This window comes from Myiozetetes cayanensis, unplaced genomic scaffold (assembly GCF_022539395.1).
Source record: "Myiozetetes cayanensis isolate MyiCay16 unplaced genomic scaffold, myiCay2020 scf112, whole genome shotgun sequence".
NCBI classification, from domain to species: Eukaryota; Metazoa; Chordata; class Aves; order Passeriformes; family Tyrannidae; genus Myiozetetes; species Myiozetetes cayanensis.
Window position 1 is genome coordinate 27,755 of NW_026086738.1, and position 22,217 is coordinate 49,971.

General features: G+C 65.4%; 1 protein-coding gene and 1 long non-coding RNA gene across 2 annotated transcripts; one reads left to right on the forward strand and one right to left on the reverse strand.

Annotated features, from left to right (window-relative positions):
* Positions 1-320: 320 nt before the first annotated feature.
* STRN4 (striatin 4) lies at positions 321-21,813 on the reverse strand. The gene is given in 19 exon segments (XM_050306105.1): positions 321-594; positions 7,077-7,163; positions 7,825-7,929; positions 10,912-11,052; positions 11,917-12,087; positions 13,446-13,567; positions 14,140-14,187; positions 15,066-15,241; positions 16,269-16,372; positions 16,463-16,555; positions 16,633-16,771; positions 17,371-17,526; positions 17,649-17,691; positions 17,693-17,809; positions 17,891-17,969; positions 18,065-18,141; positions 18,254-18,357; positions 21,615-21,768; positions 21,770-21,813. Coding segments are annotated over 19 exon segments (2,130 nt in total). The 3' UTR covers positions 321-424.
* On the forward strand, positions 18,342-19,870 carry LOC126635167 (uncharacterized). The gene is made up of 5 exons (XR_007627543.1): positions 18,342-18,381; positions 18,548-18,633; positions 18,977-19,046; positions 19,226-19,311; positions 19,801-19,870. It is a non-coding gene; the product is annotated as an uncharacterized LOC126635167 (long non-coding RNA).
* Positions 21,814-22,217: the final 404 nt, after the last annotated feature.

Here is a 22,217-nt window from a genome sequence, read left to right on the forward strand (position 1 = left end):
CTCCCCAGGGCTGGGGGAGGGGACTGAGGCCACCCCCGGTGCCACCTGGTGCCACCACCATCCCCGGGAGGGACAAGAGAAGGTGACTGAGGCCACCTGGTGTCACCCAGTGCCACCAGACACGTGTCACCCCCATCCCTGGGCTGGGGGAATGGGGGGGAGGTGACAGAGGCCACCCTGGTGCCACCCCAGGCGTGTCACCCCCACCCTGCAGTTGGGGGGAGGTGACAGAGACCACCCCAGATGTGTCACCTCCCCCCTGTGCTCAGAGGGTGGTGACAGAGGCCACCCCAGGTGTGTCACCCCCACCCTGCCCTCAGGGGGAGGTGACAGAGGCCACCCCGGTGCCACCCCCCGTGTGTCACCCCCCTGCCCGAGGCAGGTGACCGAGTCCCGGCGGTGCCACCGAGGCCACCCGGGGGTGTCACACGAAGACCTTGGCGAGGGCGTCGGCGCCGGCGCTGGCGCTGAGGGCGCGGCGGGGGTGGAAGGCCACGGCCAGCACGGCCTCCTCGTGCTTCTTGCGGTGCGCGGTGAGCTCCTGCACGCACGTCCGCTGGCCCAGGTGCCACAGCCGCAGAGAGCAGTCGTGACCTGGGGACAGGGGACACATTGGGGACACCCTGGGGACAGTGGGGACACTGGAAATACACTGGGGACACGTCCGCTGGCCCAGGTGCCACAGCCGCAGCGAGCAGTCGTGACCTGGGGACAGGGGACACATTGGGGACACTGGAAATACACTGGGGACACATCCCCTGGCCCAGGTGCCACAGCCGCAGCGAGCAGTCGTGACCTGGGGACACATTGGGGACATTGGGGACACATTGGGGACACCCTGGGGACACGTCCGCTGGCCCAGGTGCCACAGCCGCAGCGAGCAGTCGTGACCTGGGGACATTGGGGACATTGGGGACACTGCTGGGGACACTGGGGACACCCTGGGGACACGTCCGCTGGCCCAGGTGCCACAGCCGCAGCGAGCAGTCGTGACCTGGGGACAGGGGACAGTGGGGACACTGCTGGGGACACAATGGGGACACACCCATACACAGCTGGGGACAGTGGGAATAAACTGGGGGATACATTGGGGACACGTCCGCTGGCCCAGGTGCCACAGCCGCAGAGAGCAGTCGTGACCTGGGGACATTGGGGACACGCTGGGGACACGTCCGCTGGCCCAGGTGCCACAGCCGCAGAGAGCAGTCGTGACCTGGGGACATTGGGGACAGGGGACACCCTGGGGACACCCTGGGGACACATTGGGGACACCCTGGGGACATTGGGGACACGTCCGCTGGCCCAGGTGCCACAGTCGCAGCGAGCAGTCGTGACCTGGGGACATTGGGGACAGGGGACACATTGGGGACACCTTGGGGACACCCTGGGGACATTGGGGACACACCCAGACACAGCTGGGGACAGGGGACACATTGAGGACACCCTGGGAACACACCCAGACACAGCTGGGGACACCCTGGGGACATTGGGGACACCCTGGGGACACGTCCGCTGGCCCAGGTGCCACAGCCGCAGCGAGCAGTCGTGACCTGGGGACATTGGGGACATTGGGGACACCCTGGGGACATTGGGGACACATTGGGGACATTGGGGACACCCTGGGGACACGTCCGCTGGCCCAGGTGCCACAGCCGCAGTGAGCAGTCGTGACCTGGGGACATTGGGGACACATTGGGGACACCCTGGGGACGTTGGGGACATTGGGGACACTGCTGGAGACATTGGGGACACGTCCGCTGGCCCAGGTGCCACAGCCGCAGTGAGCAGTCGTGACCTGGGGACAGGGGACAGTGGGGACACCCTGGTGACACATCTGCTGGCCCAGGTGCCACAGCCGCAGGGAGCAGTCGTGACCTGGGGACAGGGGACACAGTGGGGACACGCTGGGGACATTGGGGACACACCCAGACACAGCTGGGAACAGTGGGAATAAACTGGGGATACATTGGGGACACGTCCGCTGGCCCAGGTGCCACAGCCGCAGCGAGCAGTCGTGACCTGGGGACAGGGGACATTGGGGACATTGGGGACACCCTGGGGGCATTGGGGACACGTCCGCTGGCCCAGGTGCCACAGCCGCAGCGAGCAGTCGTGACCTGGGGACAGGGGACAGTGGGGACACTGCTGGGGACACTGGAATATACTGAGACACACAGACACAGCTGGGGACAGTGGGGACACTGCTGGGGACACCCTGGGGACACATCCGCTGGCCCAGGTGCCACAGCCGCAGCGAGCAGTCGTGACCTGGGGACATTGGGGACAGGGGACACATTGGGGACACCCTGGGGACACCCTGGGGACATTGGGGACACCCTGGGGACACATTCGCTGGCCCAGGTGCCACAGCCGCAGCGAGCAGTCGTGACCTGGGGACAGGGGACAGTGGGGACACTGCTGGGGACACAATGGGGACACACCCAGACACATTGGGGACATTGGGGACACCCTGGGGACACTGGGGACACACCCAGACACAGCTGGGGACACTGGGGACACACTGGGGACACGTCCGCTGGCCCAGGTGCCACAGTCGCAGCGAGCAGTTGTGACCTGGGGACATTGGGGACACATTGGGGACACTGGGGACACACTGGGGACATTGGGGACACACACAGACACAGCTGGGGACAGTGAGGACACTGCTAGGGACACCCTGGGGACACGTCCGCTGGCCCAGGTGCCACAGCCGCAGCGAGCAGTCGTGACCTGGGGACATTGGGGACAGTGGGGACACACTGGGGACATTGGGGACACACCCAGACACAGCTGGGGACAGTGAGGACACTGCTAGGGACACCCTGGGGACACGTCCACTGGCCCAGGTGCCACAGTCACAGGGAGCAGTCGTGACCTGGGGACATTGGGGACAGTGGGGACACCCTGGGGACACTGGGGACACACCCAGACACAGCTGGGGACACTGGGGACACCCTGGGGACACGTCCGCTGGCCCAGGTGCCACAGTCACAGGGAGCAGTCGTGACCTGGGGACAGGGGACACATTGGGGACACTGCTGGGGACAGGGGACAGTGCCACTCACTGCCAGACAGCGATGGGATGGGGACAGGGGGCGTGTTGGGGACAGGTTGGGGACAGTCTGGGGACAGTTTGGGGACAGTGACAGTGTCACTCACTGCCGGACAGCAGGAAAACGCCATTGGGGACAGTTTGGGGACAGGTTGGGGACAGGTTGGGGACAGGTTGGGGACAGGTTGGGGACAAGGACAGTGTCACTCACTGCCGGACAGCAGGAAAACGCCATTGGGGACAGTTTGGGGACAGGTTGGGGACAGGTTGGGGACAGTTTGGGGACAGGTTGGGGACAAGGACAGTGACAGTGTCACTCACTGCCGGACAGCAGGAAGACGCCATTGGGGACAGTTTGGGGACAGTTTGGGGACAGTTTGGGGACAGGTTGGGGACAAGGACAGTGACAGTGCCACTCACTGCCGGACAGCAGGAAGACGCCGTTGGGGACAGTTTGGGGACACTTTGGGGACAGGTTGGGGACAGTTTGGGGACAGTTTGGGGACAAGGACAGTGTCACTCACTGCCGGACAGCAGGAAGACGCCATTGGGGACAGGTTGGGGACAGTTTAGGGACAGTTTGGGGACAGGTTGGGGACAGTTTGGGGACAGTTTGGGGACAAGGACAGTGTCACTCACTGCTGGACAGCAGGAAGACGCCGTTGGGGACAGGTTGGGGACAGTTTGGGGACAAGGACAGTGACAGTGTCACTCACTGCCGGACAGCAGGAAGACGCCGTTGGGGACAGGTTGGGGACAGTTTGGGGACACTTTGGGGACAGGTTGGGGACAGCTTGGGGACAGTTTGGGGACAAGGACAGTGTCACTCACTGCCGGACAGCAGGAAGACGCTGTTGGGGACAGTTTGGGGACAGTTTGGGGACAGGTTGGGGACAGTTTGGGGACAGTGACAGTGCCACTCACTGCCGGACAGCAGGAAGACGCCGTTGGGGACAGGTTGGGGACAGTCTGGGGACAGGTTTGGGGACAGGTTGGGGACAGTTTGGGGACAGGTTGGGGACAGTGACATTGCCACTCACTGCCGGACAGCAGGAAGACGCCGTTGGGGACAGGTTGGGGACACTTTGGGGACAGGTTGGGGACAGTTTGGGGACAGTAACAGTGTCACTCACTGCCGGACAGCAGGAAGACGCCGTTGGGGTCAGGTTGGGGACAGTTTAGGGACACTTTGGGGACAGGTTGGGGACAGGTTGGGGACAGGTTGGGGACAGTTTGGGGACAGGTTGGGGACAGTTTGGGGACATTGTCACTCACTGCCGGACAGCAGGAAGACGCCGTTGGGGACAGTTTGGGGACAGGTTGGGGACAGGTTGGGGACAGGTTGGGGACAAGGACAGTGTCACTCACTGCCGGACAGCAGGAAGACGCCGTTGGGGACAGTTTGGGGACAGGTTGGGGACAGGTTGGGGACAGTCTGGGGACAAGGACAGTGACAGTGTCACTCACTGCCGGACAGCAGGAAGACGCCGTTGGGGACAGTCTGGGGACAGGTTGGGGACAGGTTGGGGACAGTTTGGGGACAGTCTGGGGACAGGTTGGGGACAGGTTGGGGACAGGTTGGGGACAGTTTGGGGACAGTGCCACTCACTGCTGGACAGCAGGAAGACGCCGCTGGGGACAGGTTGGGGACACTTTGGGGACAGGTTGGGGACAGTTTGGGGACAGGTTGGGGACAGTGACAGTGTCACTCACTGCCGGACAGCAGGAAGACACCGTTGGGGACAGGTTGGGGACAGGTTGGGGACAGGTTGGGGACAAGGACAGTGACAGTGCCACTCACTGCCGGACAGCAGGAAGACGCCATTGGGGACAGTTTGGGGACAGTTTGGGGACAGGTTGGGGACAGGTTGGGGACAGTTTGGGGACAGTTTGGGGACAAGGACAGTGTCACTCACTGCCGGACAGCAGGAAGACGCCGTTGGGGACAGGTTGGGGACAGGTTGGGGACAGTTTGGGGACAAGGACAGTGACAGTGCCACTCACTGCCGGACAGCAGGAAGACGCCGTTGGGGACAGGTTGGGGACAGTCTGGGGACAGGTTTGGGGACAGGTTGGGGACAGTTTGGGGACAGGTTGGGGACAGTTTGGGGACAGGTTGGGGACAGTGACATTGCCACTCACTGCCGGACAGCAGGAAGACGCCGTTGGGGACAGGTTGGGGACAGTCTGGGGACAGTTTGGGGACAGTTTGGGGACAGTTTGGGGACAGTCTGGGGACAGGTTGGGGACAAGGACAGTGTCACTCACTGCCGGACAGCAGGAAGACGCCGTTGGGGACAGGTTGGGGACAGTTTGGGGACAGGTTGGGGACACTTTGGGGACAGGTTGGGGACAGTTTGGGGACAGTAACAGTGTCACTCACTGCCGGACAGCAGGAAGACGCCGTTGGGGTCAGGTTGGGGACAGTTTAGGGACACTTTGGGGACAGGTTGGGGACAGGTTGGGGACAGGTTGGGGACAGGTTGGGGACAGTGTCACTCACTGCTGGACAGCAGGAAGACGCCGTTGGGGACAGGTTGGGAACAGGTTGGGGACAGGTTGGGGACAGGTTGGAGACAGTTTGGGGACAGGTTGGGGACAGTTTGGGGACATTGTCACTCACTGCCGGACAGCAGGAAGACGCCGTTGGGGACAGTTTGGGGACAGGTTGGGGACAGGTTGGGGACAAGGACAGTGTCACTCACTGCCGGACAGCAGGAAGACGCCGTTGGGGACAGGTTGGGGACAGTCTGGGGACAAGGACAGTGACAGTGTCACTCACTGCCGGACAGCAGGAAGACGCCGTTGGGGACAGTCTGGGGACAGGTTGGGGACAGGTTGGGGACAGTTTGGGGACAGTCTGGGGACAGGTTGGGGACAGGTTGGGGACAGGTTGGGGACAGTTTGGGGACAGTGCCACTCACTGCTGGACAGCAGGAAGACGCCGCTGGGGACAGGTTGGGGACACTTTGGGGGCAGGTTGGGGACAGTTTGGGGACAGGTTGGGGACAGTGACAGTGTCACTCACTGCCGGACAGCAGGAAGACACCGTTGGGGACAGGTTGGGGACAGGTTGGGGACAGGTTGGGGACAAGGACAGTGACAGTGCCACTCACTGCCGGACAGCAGGAAGACGCCATTGGGGACAGTTTGGGGACAGTTTGGGGACAGGTTGGGGACAGGTTGGGGACAGTTTGGGGACAGTTTGGGGACAAGGACAGTGTCACTCACTGCCGGACAGCAGGAAGATGCCGTTGGGGACAGGTTGGGGACAGTTTGGGGACAGTTTGGGGACAGGTTGGGGACAATGACAGTGCCACTCACTGCCGGACAGCAGGAAGACGCCATTGGGGACAGTTTGGGGACAGGTTGGGGACAGTTTGGGGACAGGTTGGGGACAAGGACAGTGTCACTCACTGCCGGACAGCAGGAAGACGCCGTTGGGGACAGGTTGGGGACAGTCTGGGGACAGGTTGGGGACAGTTTGGGGACAGGTTGGGGACAGTTTGGGGACAAGGACAGTGTCACTCACTGCCGGACAGCAGGAAGACGCCGTTGGGGACAGGTTGGGGACAGGTTGGGGACAGTTTGGGGACAGTTTAGGGACAGGTTGGGGACAGTGACATTGTCACTCACTGCCGGACAGTAGGAAGACGCCGTTGGGGACAGGTTGGGGACAGGTTGGGGACAAGGACAGTGACAGTGTCACTCACTGCCGGACAGCAGGAAGACGCCGTTGGGGACAGGTTGGGGACAGGTTGGGGACAGTTTAGGGACACTTTGGGGACAGGTTGGGGACAGGTTGGGGACATTGTCACTCACTGCCGGACAGCAGGAAGACGCCGTTGGGGTCAGGTTGGGGACAGTTTAGGGACAGTTTGGGGACAGTTTGGGGACAGGTTGGGGACAGTTTGGGGACAGTTTGGGGACACTTTGGGGACAGTGCCACTCACTGCCGGACAGCAGGAAGACGCCGTTGGGGACAGTTTGGGGACAGTTTGGGGACAGGGACAGTGTCACTCACTGCCGGACAGCAGGAAGACGCCGTTGGGGTCCACGGCCAGGCAGGTGACGGCGTCCAGGTGGGCGACCATGGAGTGAACCACCTTCCCTGGGGGGGGGGGACAGGGGGGTGACAGGGACATTCTGACCCCCCCCATCCCAAGAGCACCCCCCCCTAATTAGGGTTAATTAGCCACGCCTTCATTAGGGCTAATGAAGCCCCCTCAGCCCTTCCCTCCCTCATTAGCATTAATGAAGCTGCCCCCTCCCCCAGTTAGCACTAAAGAAGGCCCCCCCTCATTAGGGGGAACAAACGTCCTCCCTCATTAGCATTAATGAAACTCCTCCCTTATTAGGGCTAATGAAGCTCCTCCCTCACTCAAGCCCTATTAGAGTAACAAAGCTCCTCCCTCATTAGGGCTAATGAAGCTCCTCCCCTATCAGGCCTAATAAAGCTCCTCCCTCATTAGGGCTAATAAAGTTCTTTTCTCATTGGGGCTAATGAAGCTCCTCCCTCATTAGGACTAATGAAGCCCCTCCCCTCTTTAATACTAATGAAACTCCTCCCTCATTAGCACTAAAAAAGCCTTTCATTAGTGCTAACAAAGCCCCCCACCTCGATTATCACTAATGACCCCCCCACCATTAACACTAAGGAAGCCCCCCACCCCCCTCGATTATCACTAATGACCCCCTCCCCTCATTAGCGCTAAGGAAGCCCTCCAATTTGCCCCTCCTCTCCCCTCGTTAGCACTGAAGCCCCCCCTCACCGGTGCGGTTGTCCAGGAAGCGAATGCCGCGGTCGTCGCTGGCGGCGATGGTGAGGGGCTGGGACGGGTGGGACACCACCTGGTTCACCGGGCTGCTGCCACCACCTCCTGTGGGGACACGGGGACATGGTTTGGGGACAGGGGGACATGGGGGACATGGGGGGGACACCACCTGGTTCACCGGGCTGCTGCCACCTCCTGTGGGGACATGGGGACATGGGGACAAGGTCAGGGACAGGGGGACATGGGGGGGACACCACCTGGTTCACCGGGCTGCCACCACTGCCTGTGGGGACATGGGGACATGGGGACAAGGTCAGGGACAGGGGGACATGGGGACATGGGGGGGACACCACCTGGTTCACCGGGCTGCTGCCACTCCTGTGGGGACAGGGGACACAGGGACAGGTCAGGGACATGGGGGACAGGGGACATGGGGACACCACCTGGTTCACGGCTGCTGCCACCCCTGGGGGGACACGGACAGGGGGACAGGGGGACATGGGGGGGACACCACCTGGTTCACCGGGCTGCTGCCACCACCTGGGGGGACACCATGGGGACAAGGTCAGGGACAGGGGGACACGGGGGGGACACCACCTGGTTCACCGGGCTGCTGCCGGACACAGGGACATGGGGACAAGGTCGGGGACAGGGGGGACATGGGGGGACACCACCTGGTTCACGGGCGCTGCCACCCCTGTGGGACACGGGACATGGGGACAAGGTCAGGGACAGGGGGACAGGGGACATGGGGGGGACACCACCTGGTTCACAGGGCTGCTGCCACCTCCTGTGGGGACATGGGGACATGGGGACAAGGTCAGGGACAGGGGGACACCACCTGGTTCACCGGGCTGCTGCCACCACCTGTGGGGACACCATGGGGACATTGGGGGGGACATGGGGACAAGGTCAGGGACACAGGGGGGACACCACCTGGTTCACCGGGCTGCTGCCACCTGGGGCACCTGGGGGACATGGACATGGGGACATGGGGACAAGGTCAGGGACAGGGGGACACGGGGGGGACATGGGGGGGACACCACCTGGTTCACCAGGCTGCTGCCACCACCTGTGGGGACACAGGGACATGGGGACAAGGTCAGGGACAGGGGGACATGGGGGGGACACCACCTGGTTCACAGGGCTGCTGCCACCTCCTGTGGGGACACCATGGGGACATTGCTTGGGGACATGGGGACAAGGTCAGGGACATGGGGACACCACCTGGTTCACCGGGCTGCTGCCACCACCTGGGGGGACACGGGGACGGTCACTCAGTGGGGGACTGGGTAGACACATGGGGACACAGGGGACACAGGATGACACAGGGTGACCCAGAGGACACCGGGTGATGGTCACTCATGGGGGGGTGATGGTCACTCACTGGGGGGCTGGGCAGACACATGGGGGACATGGAGGGACACAGGGGACATAGGGTGACACAAGATGACACAGGGTGACATAGGATGACCCAAGGGACACCGGCTAACGGTCACTCATGGGGGGGGATGGTCACTCGCCGGGGGGGTGGGCAGACACAGAGGGACACAGGGGACACAGGATGACACAGGTGACACAGGATGACACTGGGTGATGGTCAGTCACCGGGGGGGGTGACGGTCACTCACTGGGGGGCTGGGCAGACACAGGGTGACACAGGATGACACAGGTGACAAAGGGTGACACAGGGTGACCCAGGGGACACCGGCTGACGGTCACTCATGGAGGGGTGATGGTCACTCGCTGGGGGGGTGGGCAGACACAGGGGGACACAGAGGGACACAGGATGACACAGGTGACACAGAGTGACATAGGGTGACCCAGGGGACACCGGGTGACAATCGCTCATGGGGGGGTGATGGTCACTTGCCAGGGGGGTGGGCAGACACAGGGTGACACAGGATAACATAGGGTGACACAGGGTGACATAGAGTGACCCAGGGGACACTGGGTGACGGTCACTCATGGGGGGGTGACGGTCACTTGCCGGGGGGCTGGGCAGACACAGAGAGGCACAAGGGACATAGGGGACACAAGATGACACAGGGTGACACAGGATGGCATAGCATGACACAAGGTGACACTGAGTGACATGGGGTGACCCAAGGTGACCCAGGGGACATCAGGTGATGGTCACTTATGGGGGGGTGATGGTCACTCAGTGGGGGACTGGGCAGACACAGGGTGACACAGAGGGACACAGGATGACACAGGGGACACCGGGTGACAGTCACTCACCAGGGGGCTGGGCAGTCACAGGGTGACACAGGATGACACAGGGGACAAAGGGTGACACAGGGTGACCCAGGGGACACCGGGTGAGGGTCACTCATGGGGGGGGTGATGGTCACTCGCTGGGGGGGTGGGCAGACACAGGGGGACACAGAGGGACACAGGGGACACAGGATGACACAGGGGACACCGGGTGACAGTCACTCACCAGGGGGCTGGGCAGACACAGGGTGACACAGGATGACACAGGTGACAAAGGGTGACACAGGGTGACCCAGGGGACACTGGGTGATGGTCACTCATGGGGGGGTGATGGCCACTCACCGGGGGACTTGGCAGACACGGGGACATGGGGGACACAGGGGACACTGGGTGACACGAGGTGACCCAGGGGACACCGGGTGATGGTCACTCACCGGGGGGGTGACGGTCACTCAGCGGGGGGGTGATGGTCACTCAGCGGGGGGCTGAGCAGACACAGGGTGACACAGGGTGACACAGGATGACACAGGGTGACCCAGGGGACACCGGGTGAGGGTCACTCACCGGGGGGCTGGGCAGACACAGGGGACACAGGGGGACACAAAGGGACACAGGATGACACAGGGTGACACAAGGTGACACAGGGTGACCCAGGGGACACCGGGTGATGGTCACTCACCGGGGGCTGGGCAGACACAGGGGGACACAGGATGACACAGGGTGACCCAGGGACACCAGGTGACGGTCACTCACCAGGGGCTGGGCAGACACAGGGTGACACAGGGTGACACAGGGTGACACAGGGTGACACAGGGGACACCGGGTGACACAGGGTGACCCAGGGGACACCAGGTGAGGGTCACTCACCGGGGGTGGGTCGGGCCTCGAGCACCAGGGCGGGCCGGGCGGCCTCCAGGTCGTAGATGACGGCGCAGCCCGAGCGGAACGAGGCCACCGCGTGGCCCGGCTGGGTGGCCGAGAACGTCACCGACGTGGGGACACCGTGCTCTGCGGGGGGACACGGGCACAAGGGGGGAGGGGGTCACAGCGTGTCCACAGGGTGCCTGGGTGTGTCCCCCAGACATCCAGGTGTGTCCCCAGGGTACCCAGGTGTGTCCCCACACGACCAGGTGTATCCCAGGTGCTCCTCCAAGTGTATCCCAGGCACCCAGCTGTGTCCCCAGGTGTATCCCAGGTACCCAAGTGTGTCCCCAGGTGTCCCCCCAGGTGAATCCCAGGTGCCCAGGTGTCCCCCCAGGTGCCCCCCTCACCGCTGTGCCCATCATAGACCCCCAGGTAGGTGTATGCCCGGTGCCCCCAAGTGCCCAGGTGTCCCCCCAGGTGTATCCCAGGTCCCCAGGTGTCCCCCCAGGTGAATCCCTGGTCCCCATGTGCCCCCCAGGTGCCCCCCTCACCACTGTGGCTGTCATAGACCCCCAGATAGGGGTATGCCCAGTGTCCCCAGGTGTCCCCCCAGTGTCCCCAAGTGTATGCCCAGTGTCCCCACGTGTATCCCAGGTGCCCCCCAAGTGCCCCCCTCACCGCTGTGGCCGTCGTAGACCCCCAGGCAGGTGTATGCCCAGTGTCCCCAGGTGCCCCCCAAGTGTCCCCAGCTGTCCCCCAAGTGTCCCCAGGTGTATCCCTGGTCCCCAGGTGCCCCCCCTCACCAGTGTGGCCATCATAGACCCCCAGGCAGGTGTATTCCCAGTGTCCCCAGCTGTCCCCCAGTGTCCCCAGGTGTATCCCAGGTGCCCAGGTGCCCCCCAGGTGCCCCCCTCACCGCTGTGGCCGTCGTAGACCCCCAGGCAGGTGTATCCCCAGTGTCCCCAGGTGTATCCCAGGTCCCCAGGTGCCCCCCAGGTGCCCCCTCACCGCTGTGGCCGTCGTAGACCCCCAGGCAGGCCCCGTCTCTCCGCCGGGGGTCCCAGATGCGGACGGTGCCGTCGGCCGAGCAGGACGCCAAGCGCTCCCCGGACGCGTTGAAGGCCAAACCCCACACGGCGTCCCCGTGGCCCTCCAGGACCCCACTCAGCACCCCAGGGTCTGGGGACACGGGAAGAGTCACCAAAGGGGGACAGACCCTGTTAGACTTGTCCCCATGGCCCTCCAGGACCCCACTCAGCACCCTGGGGTCTGGGGACATAGGGACAGTCACCAAAGGGGGGCAGACCCCACCAGCCTTGTCCCCATGTCCATCCAGGACCCCGCTCAGCACCCTGGGGTCTGGGGACATGGGGACAGTCACCAAAGGGGGGCCAAACCCCACACGGCGTCCCCATGGCCCTCCAGGACCCCACTCAGCACCCCGGGGTCTGGGGACACAGGGACAGTCACCAAAGGGGGACAGACCCCACTAGTCTTGTCCCCATGTACCCCCAGGACCCCACTCAGCACCCCGGGGTCTGGGAACACAGGGACAGTCACTACAGAGGGCAGACACCACCAGCCTTGTCCCCATGTCCCTGTGTCCCCCCAGGACCCCACTCAGCAGCCCGGGGTCTGGGGACACAGGGACAGTCACCAAAGGGGGACAGACCCCACTAGTCTTGTCCCCATGTCCCCATGTCCCCCTAGGACCCCACTCAGCACCCCGGGGTCTGGGGACATGGGGACAGTCACCAAAGGGGGGCCAAACCCCACACGGCGTCCCCATGGCCCTCCAGGACCCCGCTCAGCACCCCGGGGTCTGGGGACACAGGGACAGTCACTACAGAGGGCAGACACCACCAGCCTTGTCCCCATGTCCCTGTGTCCCCCAAGGACCCCACTCAGCACCCTGGGGTCTGGGGACATGGGGACAGTCACCAAAGGGGGCAGACCCCACTAGTCTTGTCCCCATGTACCCCCAGGACCCCAATCAGCACCCCGGGGTCTGGGGACATGGGGAGAGTCACCAAAGGGGGACAGACCCTGTTAGACTTGTCCCCATGTACCCCCAGAACCCTGTTCAGCACCCCGGGGTCTGGGGACACGGGGACAGTCACCTCAGGGGAACAGACATCACTAATCTTGTCCCTGTTTCCTCTGTGACACCATGGGCTGGGGACCCCATTGGCCTCATCCTGATGTCCCCATGTCCCCTCAGGCCACCCTTGGGGCCAGGGACCAGCAAGTGTGGACCCCACTGGCCTTGTCACCGTGTCCCCTGTGACACCATGGGCTGGGGACCCCACTGGGATACTGGGGGACACCACACCCCGGTGTCCCCTCAGGTCACCCTTGGGGCCAGGGACCAGCAAGTGTGGACCCCACTGGCCTTGTCACCGTGTCCCCTGTGACACCATGGGCTGGGCACCCCACTGACCTCATCCCAGTGTCCCCATGTCCCCTCAGGGTCAGAAAGCAGCGGGTGTGACCCCCCTGTCCCCTCCCCTGTCCCCCCCCAAGCCTGTGCCACCCACCGTAGCCGTCGTAGGGGTCCATGTCGAGGTCGGGCAGGCGCCAGCAGCGGATCTGGGCATCCACACCGGCGCTGCAGCACAGCCCGCTGTCACAGCCCATGGCCACGGCCAGCACGGGGCCCCTGCGGGGTGGGGACACTGTGACACAGCCCCCCAGGCCACCCCAAGCTGTCACAGCCCATGGCCACGGCCAGCACGGGCCCTGGCGAGGTGGGGACACTGTGACACAGCCCCCCAGGCCACCCCAAGCTGTCACAGCCCATGGCCACGGCCAGCACGGGGCCCCTGCGGGGTGGGGACGCTGTGACACAGCCCCCCAGGCCACCCCACGCTGTCACAGCCCATGGCCACGGCCAGCACGGGGCCCCTGTGGGGTGGGGACACTGTGACACAGCCCCCCAGGCCACCCCACGCTGTCACAGCCCATGGCCACGGCCAGCACGGGCCCCTGTGGGGTGGGGACACTGTGACACAGCCCCCCAGGCCACCCCACGCTGTCACAGCCCATGGCCACGGCCAGCACGGGGCCCCTGCGGGGTGGGGACACTAGACACAGCCTGCAGGCCACCCCACGCTGTCACAGCCCATGGCCACGGCCAGCACGGGGTCCTTGCAGGTGGGGACACTGTGACACAGCCCCCCAGGCCACCCCAAACCCCCCCTGATGTCCCCCCCCGGGGTGGGTGTCCCCTACCTGTGCCCGCGGAAGGCGTAAACCGGCTCCACGTCCAGCGCTGCGTTCCTGCGGGGACAGCGTGGGGACAGGGTGGGGACAACGTGGGGATAGCGTGGGGACAGCGGTGGGGACATGTAGGGACAGCGTGGGGACAACGTGGGGACATGTGGGGACGGGGGTGTAGGGGGGACAGCGTGGGGATAACGTGGGGACAGCGTGGGGACAGCATGGGGACAATGTGGGGACACATGCGGACAGTGTGGGGACAGCGTGGGGACAGCATGGGGACAATGTGGGGACACATGGGGACAGTGTGGGGACAGCATGGGGACAGGATGGAGACGGGGGGATAGGATGGGGACAGGAGGGGGACATGTGGGGACAGGATGGGGACAATGTGGGGACAGTGTGGGGACAACGTGGGGACAGCGGGGGGACATGTGGGGACAGTATGGGGACAACGTGGGGACGGGGGTGTTGTGGGGACAACGTGGGGACAGGATGGGGACACATGGGGACAGGATGGGGACAGTGGGGGGACAGCATGAGGACAGGATGGGGACAGTGTGGGAACCCGTGGGGATGGGGGTGTCCCAGCACAGAGACCCCCCCAGGTGCAGCTCTGGGCATGGGAGGGGGCCTGGGGGGGACACCAGGGGGTGACAGTGGCACATCCTGGAGTGTCCCCGGTGCCAACCCCGGTGTGAATCACCCGCCCTGACGCCAACACTGGGGGGGGGGAGGAGGAAGAGGAAACCCCCCCCAAATCAGCGGGACTGGGGGGGTCCAGGAGCCCCCAAACATGACACCCCCCCAGGGCTGTGCAGGGACCCCCCCAAAACCAGGAGAGCGACACGAAACAGGGCGTGACAACCACACCGGGGGGAAAGAGGAGGGGGGGGGGAAGAAAAGTGTCCCCAAACCCCCCCCCCCCGAGCACCCACTTTTTGGGGGCCACGGGTTTCTGGAGGTTCCAGAGCTTGAGGGTGCCGTCCTCGGAGGCGGTGAGCAGCGCCGGCTCGGCGGGGTGGAACGCCAGGCCCCGCACGGCGTCGTAGTGGCTGCGCAGCGTGAATTTGGGGCTCCACGTCTTCTTCAGCCCGTCCCGGCCCTCTGCCACCTGCAGGGAGGGGACACCACCGTGGGGGGGGAGGAGGGGACACGAGTGGCACCCCCGGGGACAGGGGGAAGGTGAGGAGGGGTTTGGGGGGATCGGAGGGATAGCGGTGGGGAGAGGGGTGGTGGAGCTGAGGGGAGTTGGGAGGGGTCTGGGGACAATATGGGGACAGTGGAGTGGGGCTGGGGACAATATGGGGACAGGGGAGTAGGGCTGGGGACAATATGGGGACAGCAGAGTCCAGGGGACACTGGAGATGGGTCTGCAGACAATATGAGGATAGTGGAGCTGAGGGGACACTGGAGGTGGGATTGGGGACAATATGGGGACAGTGGAGCTGAGGGAACACTGGAAATGGGTTTGGGGACAATATGGGGACAGTGGAACTGAGGGGACACTGGAGATGGGTTTGGGGACAATTTGGGGACAGTGAAGCTGAGGGGACACTGGAGATGGGTCTGGGGACAACGTTGGGACAGTGAAGCTGAGGGGACAGTCAGGGATGGTCAGGGGACCCTGAGGGGACAGCAGAGCCCAGGGGACACTCAGGGTTGGCCCAGGCACCCCGAGGGGACAGCAGAGCCCAGGGGACACTCAGGGCTGGCTTCAGGGACCCTGAGGGGACAGCAGAGCCCAGGGGACACTGAGGGCTGGCCCAGGCACCCCGAGGGGACAGCAGAGCCCAGGGGACACTCAGGGCTGGCCCAGGCACCCCGAGGGGACAGCAGAGCCCAGGGGACACTCAGGGCTCTTCAGGGTACCCTGAGGGGACAGCAGAGCCCAGGGGACACTGAGGGTTCTTCAGGGTACCCTGAGGGGTCAGCAGAGCCCAGGGCACACTCAGGGCTGGCCCAGGCACCCCGAGGGGACAGCAGAGCCATGGGGACACTCAGGGCTCTTCAGGGGACTCCAACGGGTCAGCAGAGCCCAGGGGACACTGAGGGCTCTTCAGGGTACCCTGAGGGGACAGCAGAGCCCAGGGGACACTGAGGGCTGGCCCAGGCACCCCGAGGGCACAGGAGTGGCTCACGTCACAGCTCTCGTTGTCGTTGGTGACCGTCAGGTCCGCCAGGTCCCCCAGGCTGACGCCGATGCTGTCCATGATGAACACGTCCGAGGAGATGCCCAGAGAGCCTGCGGGAAGAGCAGCTGGGGGTGGTCCCGGGGTCCAAGGACCCCTCCAGGGGACACTGGGGGGACACAGGGACACCCCCAAGGCCGTACCTTCGTGTGGCCGCGGTGGCCCCGCGGGGCGTGGCGGGAGCCCGTCCCCGTCCGGCAGGTCCAGCACCCCCCGCAGCCGACCCTGGCGACTCTCTGCGGGGACAGGGGGGTGTCACCCAGCCCGGGGGGGCACAGGGAGACCCCCCCAGACCCCCCCACATCCCGCTCACCCAGCTCCAGGCACTCCCCGGGCCGCCGGCCGGCCCCGTTCTCCCCCGAGCCCAGGAAGTCGAACTCGCCCAGCGCGTCCTCGGAGTCTTCGTCATCGTCCTCGTCCTCCACCTCGGGCAGGAGGGGCTTGGGGCTGAGCTGGGGGGATGGAGGAGCAGGGTGGGGCTTGATTTGGGGGGGGATGGACCCCCAAAGACACCAGGAGGGGGTGATGGGGGAAAGGGGGCACAAGGGCTGCTCGCTCTGGGTTTAGGGGAACTGGGGTGTGGGGCGTGTCCAAGTTTAGGGGAACCACCCAGGGCTGGGGGATGCTCAGGGTTAGGGGAGCCCCCCAGGACTGGGACCCCTCCCAGGTTTAGGGGTTCCTCCCCCAGGACTGGGACCCTTCCCAGGTTTAGGGGACCCGCCCAGAACTGGGACCCCTCCTGGTTTTAGGGCCCCCCCCCTTCCCAGGATTGGGACCCCTCCCAGGTTTAGGGAACCACCCCCCAAATCTAGGGGATGCCCAAGTTTATGGGACCTCCTGGCACTGGGAACCCTACTGGTTTTAGGGGACCCCTCTTGGTTTTAGGGCTCCCCTCCCAATACTGGGACCTCTCACAGGTTTAGGGGACTCCCTCAGGACTGGGACCCCTCCCAGATTTAGGACCCCCCACCCCTCCTGTCTCAGCTCTGGGGGATTCCTTATACTGGAAGGACCACCCCCTCCTCTCCCAAATTTTGGGGGATCCTCTTGCCTTGACTCGCTGCTTCCTGTGCTGGGGGTGCCCGGGGGGAGGAAGGCTCTCAGCATCCTCATCCTCATCGCTGTCTTCATCCTCTCCGGGGGGAAACGGCACCTGCTCCATCCCCCCCCCGCCCCCCCTCTCCTCCGACTCCTTCCCGGCGTTCCTGAGGGTGGGAAGCGCCGGCTTGGAACATGAGGATGGGTGACCCCAAAAACCCCACAAAACCCCTCAAACCTCCAAACAAACCCCTCAACCCCCCAAAAACCTCCCCTCCAGGAGCCCCCACCTCTGATCTGCTCCTCGATGCGACGCAGCAGCAGAGACTCCCCGGGGGCCTGGGGGCCGGGAGGGGGTCGGGGGTCCCGGGGGGCTCCGGCCCAGCAGGGACCTCACCCGTCGAGACCTCATGTCCAGGATGGTGTCACTGTACCCCACCTCCTCCAGGTACCTGGGGACAGAGGGGGGGTCACCCACAGGGAAAAGGGGGGGTGCTCAGAGCCCCCCCAAACCCCCCGGACCCCCCACTCACTGGCGCAGGAGCTGCCGCCCCTCCTTCCAGGCCACGGGACCCCCCTCCAGCGCTGGCAGCTCTGCAGGGCCGTTGGACACTGTGGGGACACAGAGAGAAGGGGGGTCAGACACCCCAAAACAACCCCCCCTCACCCCTCCTACCCCCCCAAAAAACAGCCACGGGGACCCTCACCCGGCTCCGGCCCCTCCGGGCGCGGCTTCTCCCCCGGCGCCAGCTCCGTCCCGAACTTCAGCTTGTGGTACTTGGACCTGGCAGGGGGCCCCAAAACAAGCAGAGAGGGGGGTTGGGGGTGTCCCCCGAGGCCCAGGAGGGGGGTGGTGACCCCCCCAAACTGGGGGGGAAGGTTTGGGGGGTCCCCACCTCTCCTGTTTGAGGGCGTATTCCAGCATGCGGATGCGCCGCACCAGGTCCGTCTTGAGGTTCTCCTGCCCCTTGCGCTCGCCCTGCAGGAAGGCCACCTGTGCCTGTGGGGACAGGGGGTGACAGAGGTGACAGGGACCCCCAGAGACCCTCTGGGACCCCTGGACACTCAATATTCCTTTGCTCATCCCCAGAGACCCCCAAGTTCCCTGAGGTTCTCCTGCCCCTTGTGCTCACCCTGCAGGAAGGCCACCTGTGCCTGTGGGGACAAGAGGTGACAGGGGTGACAAGGAGGTGACAGGGACCCCCAGAGACCCTCTGGGCCCCCTGGATAACCGCCACTCCCACACCCTGCCTCAGAGACCCCCAAGTTCCCTGGGGTTCTCCTGCCCCTCACACTCGCCCTGCAGGAAGGCCACCTGTGCCTGTGGGGACAGGGGGGTGACAGAGGTGACAAGAGGGTGACAGGGACCCCCAGAGACCCTCTGGGACCCCTGGACACCCAATATTCCTTTGCCCATCCCCAGGGACCCCCAAGTTCCCTCAGGTTCTCCTGCCCCTTGCGCTCGCCCTGCAGGAAGGCCACCTGTGCCTGTGGGGACAGGGGTGACAGAGGTGACAAGGAGGTGACAGGAGGGTGACAGGGACCCCCAGAGACCCTCTGGGACCCCTGGACACCCAGTATTCCCTTGCCCATCCCCAGGGACCCCCAAGTTCCCTCAGGTTCTCCTGCCCCTTGCGCTCGCCCTGCAGGAAGGCCACCTGTGCCTGTGGGGACAGGGGGGTGACAGAGGTGACAGGAGGGTGACAGGGGGGTGACAGGGACCCTCTGGGACCCCTGGGTAACTGCCACTCCCACACCCTGCCTCAGAGACCCCCAAGTTCCCTGGGGTTCTCCTACCCCTTGCACTCGACCTGCAGGAAGGCCACCTGTGCCTGTGGGGTGACAGAGGTGACAAGGGTGACAAGGAGGTGACAGGGACCCCCAGAGACCCTCTAGGACCTCTGGACACCCAGTATTCCCTTGCCCATCCCCAGGGACCCCCAAGTTCCCTCAGGTTCTCCTGCCCCTTGCGCTCGCCCTGCAGGAAGGCCACCTGTGCCTGTGGGGACAAGGGGGTGACAGGGGTGACAAGGAGGGGACAGGGACCCCCAGAGACCCTGGATAACCACCACTCCCACACCCTGCCTCAGAGACCCCCAAGTTCCTTGGGGTGCTCCTGCCCCTTGCACTCAACCTGCAGGAAGGCCACCTGTGCCTGTGGGGTGACAGAGGTGACAGGGGTGACAAGGAGGTGACAGGGATGCCCAGAGACCCTCTGGGACTCCTGGACACCCAGTATTCCTTTACCCATCCCCAGGGACCCCCAAGTTCCCTGAGGTTCTCCTGCCCCTTGTGTTCACCCTGCAGGAAGGCCACCTGTGCCTGTGGGGACAGGGAGGTGACAGAGGTGACAAGGAGGTGACAGGGACTCCCAGAGACCCTCTGGGACCTCTGGACACCCAGTATTCCCTTGCCCATCCCCAGGGACCCCACGTTCCCTCAGGTTCTCCTGGCCCTTGCGCTCGCCCTGCAGGAAGGCCACCTGTGCCTATGGGGACAGGGAGGTGACAGGGGTGACAGGGATCCCCAGAGACCCTCTGGACACTCAGTATTCCCTTGCCCATCCCCAGGGACCCCAAGTTCCCTGGGGTTCTCCTGCCCCTCACGCTCGCCCTGCAGGAAGGCCACCTGTGCCTGTGGGGACAGGGGGGTGACAGGGACCCTCTGGGCCCCCTGGATAACCACCACTCCCACACCCTGCCTCAGAGACCCCCAAGTTCCTTGGGGTGCTCTTGACCCTTGCGTTCGCCCTGCAGGAAGGCCACCTGTGCCTGTGGGGTGACAGAGGTGACAGGGGGGTGACAGGGACCCCCAGAGACCCTCTGGGACCTCTGGACACCCAGTATTCCCTTGCCCATCCCCAGGGACCCCAAGTTCCCTCAGGTTCTCCTGCCCCTTGTGTTCACCCTGCAGGAAGGCCACCTGTGCCTGTGGGGACAGGGGGGTGACAGAGGTGACAGGGGGGTGACAGGGGTGACAGGGACCCCCAGAGACCCTCTGGGTCCCCTGGATAACCACCACTCCCACACCCTGCCTCAGAGACCCCCAAGTTCCCTGGGGTTCTCCTGCCCCTCACGCTCGCCCTGCAGGAAGGCCACCTGTGCCTGTGGGGACAGGGAGGTGACAAAGGTGACAGGAGGGTGACAGGGACCCCCAGGATCCCTCTGGGACCCTTCCCGGTACAAAGGGGGGTCCCGGTCCTGTGCTGGGGGCAGGGTCTCGATACAGGGGGTTCCCAGTACTAGGGGGGGGGGTCTCGGTGCCGAGCAGTCCCGTTATGGGCGGGGGTCCCGTGCTGGGAGGCAGGGGGGGTCCCTGTGCTGTGCGGTCCCGGTTCTAGGGGGGTGTCCCCGTGCCGGTCCCGGTGCCGAGCGGTCCCGGTCCGGGGGGGTCCCGGTGCCGATCGGTCCCGGTCTGGGGGTGTCCCCGTGCCGGTGCCGAGCGATCCTGGTCCGGGAGGGTCCCGGTGGGTCCCGGTGCCGGTCCCGGTTCCGGTCCCGGTTCCGGTCGGTCCTGGTCCGGGGGTGTCCCGGTGCCAGTCCCGGTCCGGTGCCGGTCCCGGTGCGGGGGTCCCGGTGCCGCCCCCCCCGCGGTGCCGGTCGGTCCCGGTGCCGGTCCCGGTGCGGGGGTTCCGGTGCCGCCTCCGCCCCCGCCCCGGTGCCGGTCGGTCCCGGTCCGGTGCCGGTCCCGGTGCCGGTCGGTCCTGGTCCGGGGGTGTCCCGGTGCCGGTGCCGGTCGGTCCCGGTCCGGTGCCGGTCCCGGTGCGGGTCCCGGTGCCGCCTCCGCCCCCGCCCCGGTGCCGGTCGGTCCTGGTCCGGGGGTGTCCCGGTGCCGGTGCCGGTTGGTCCGTGCGGGGTCCTGGTGCCGTTCCTCGCCCCCGCCCCGGTGCCGGTCGGTCCCGGTGCCGGTTGGTCCCGGTCCGGAGGTGTCCCGGTGCCAGTCCGTGCCGATCGGTCCCGGTGCCGGTCCCGGTGCGGGGTCTGGTGCCGCCTCCCGCCCCTGCCCCGGTGCCGGTCGGTCCTGGTCCGGGGTGTCCTGGTGCCGGTGCCGATCGGTTATGGTCCCGGTGCCGGTCCCGGTGCGGGGTCCTGGTGCCGCCCCCCGCCCCTGCCCCGGTGCTCCGCCCCCGCTCCTGCCGCCGGGCGGCCATTTCCTCCCAAGATGGCGGCGGCGGCGGCGGCGCCGCTCCCCCCGGTAACCCCCCGGTACCCCCGCGGGCTTTCTATGGCGGTGGTGGGGGTTGTTTCATCCCGGTACCTGCAGCTCGGCCCGCTCCGCCTCCCAGCGCCCCTTCTCGGCCTCGAAGCGCGCCCACTCGTGCTGGATGAAGTGCAGGATGCCGGGCAGGCTCAGCCCCGCGCGGCCCGCGGGCTCGGCGCCCGCGGCGGGGCCGGTGCCGCTGCCGGGGGCGCGGGGGCGGCGGGGCCCGCGGAGCCGCCGCCCGCTCCGCCGCCATCACGGCCGGCGCTGCCACAAAGGGAGCCACGGGCGGAGCCGCCGCCGCCGCCGCTTCCTGCCACAAACGGAGCCGGAAGCGGGGCGGCGCCTGGGCCGCCGTTACCGGGCAAACTGAGCCCGCGGGAGGGGCGGGGATGGGGGCGGACGGGGGGCTTGGGGGTTATTGGGGGTTGGGGGTTAGTGGGGGATTAGGGGCCATAGGGGTTTGGGGGTTATGGGGGCTACAGGGAGTTTGGGGGCTATAGGACGGTTTGGGGGCTATTGGGGGATTGGGTGCTATAGGGGCTCTGGGGGCATGGGGCTATAGGAGGGTTTGGGGGCTATAGGACTCTGGAGGCTATAGGGCTCTGGGGTTATGGGGCAGTTTGGGGGCTATAGGGACTATGGAGGGTTTGGGGGTTA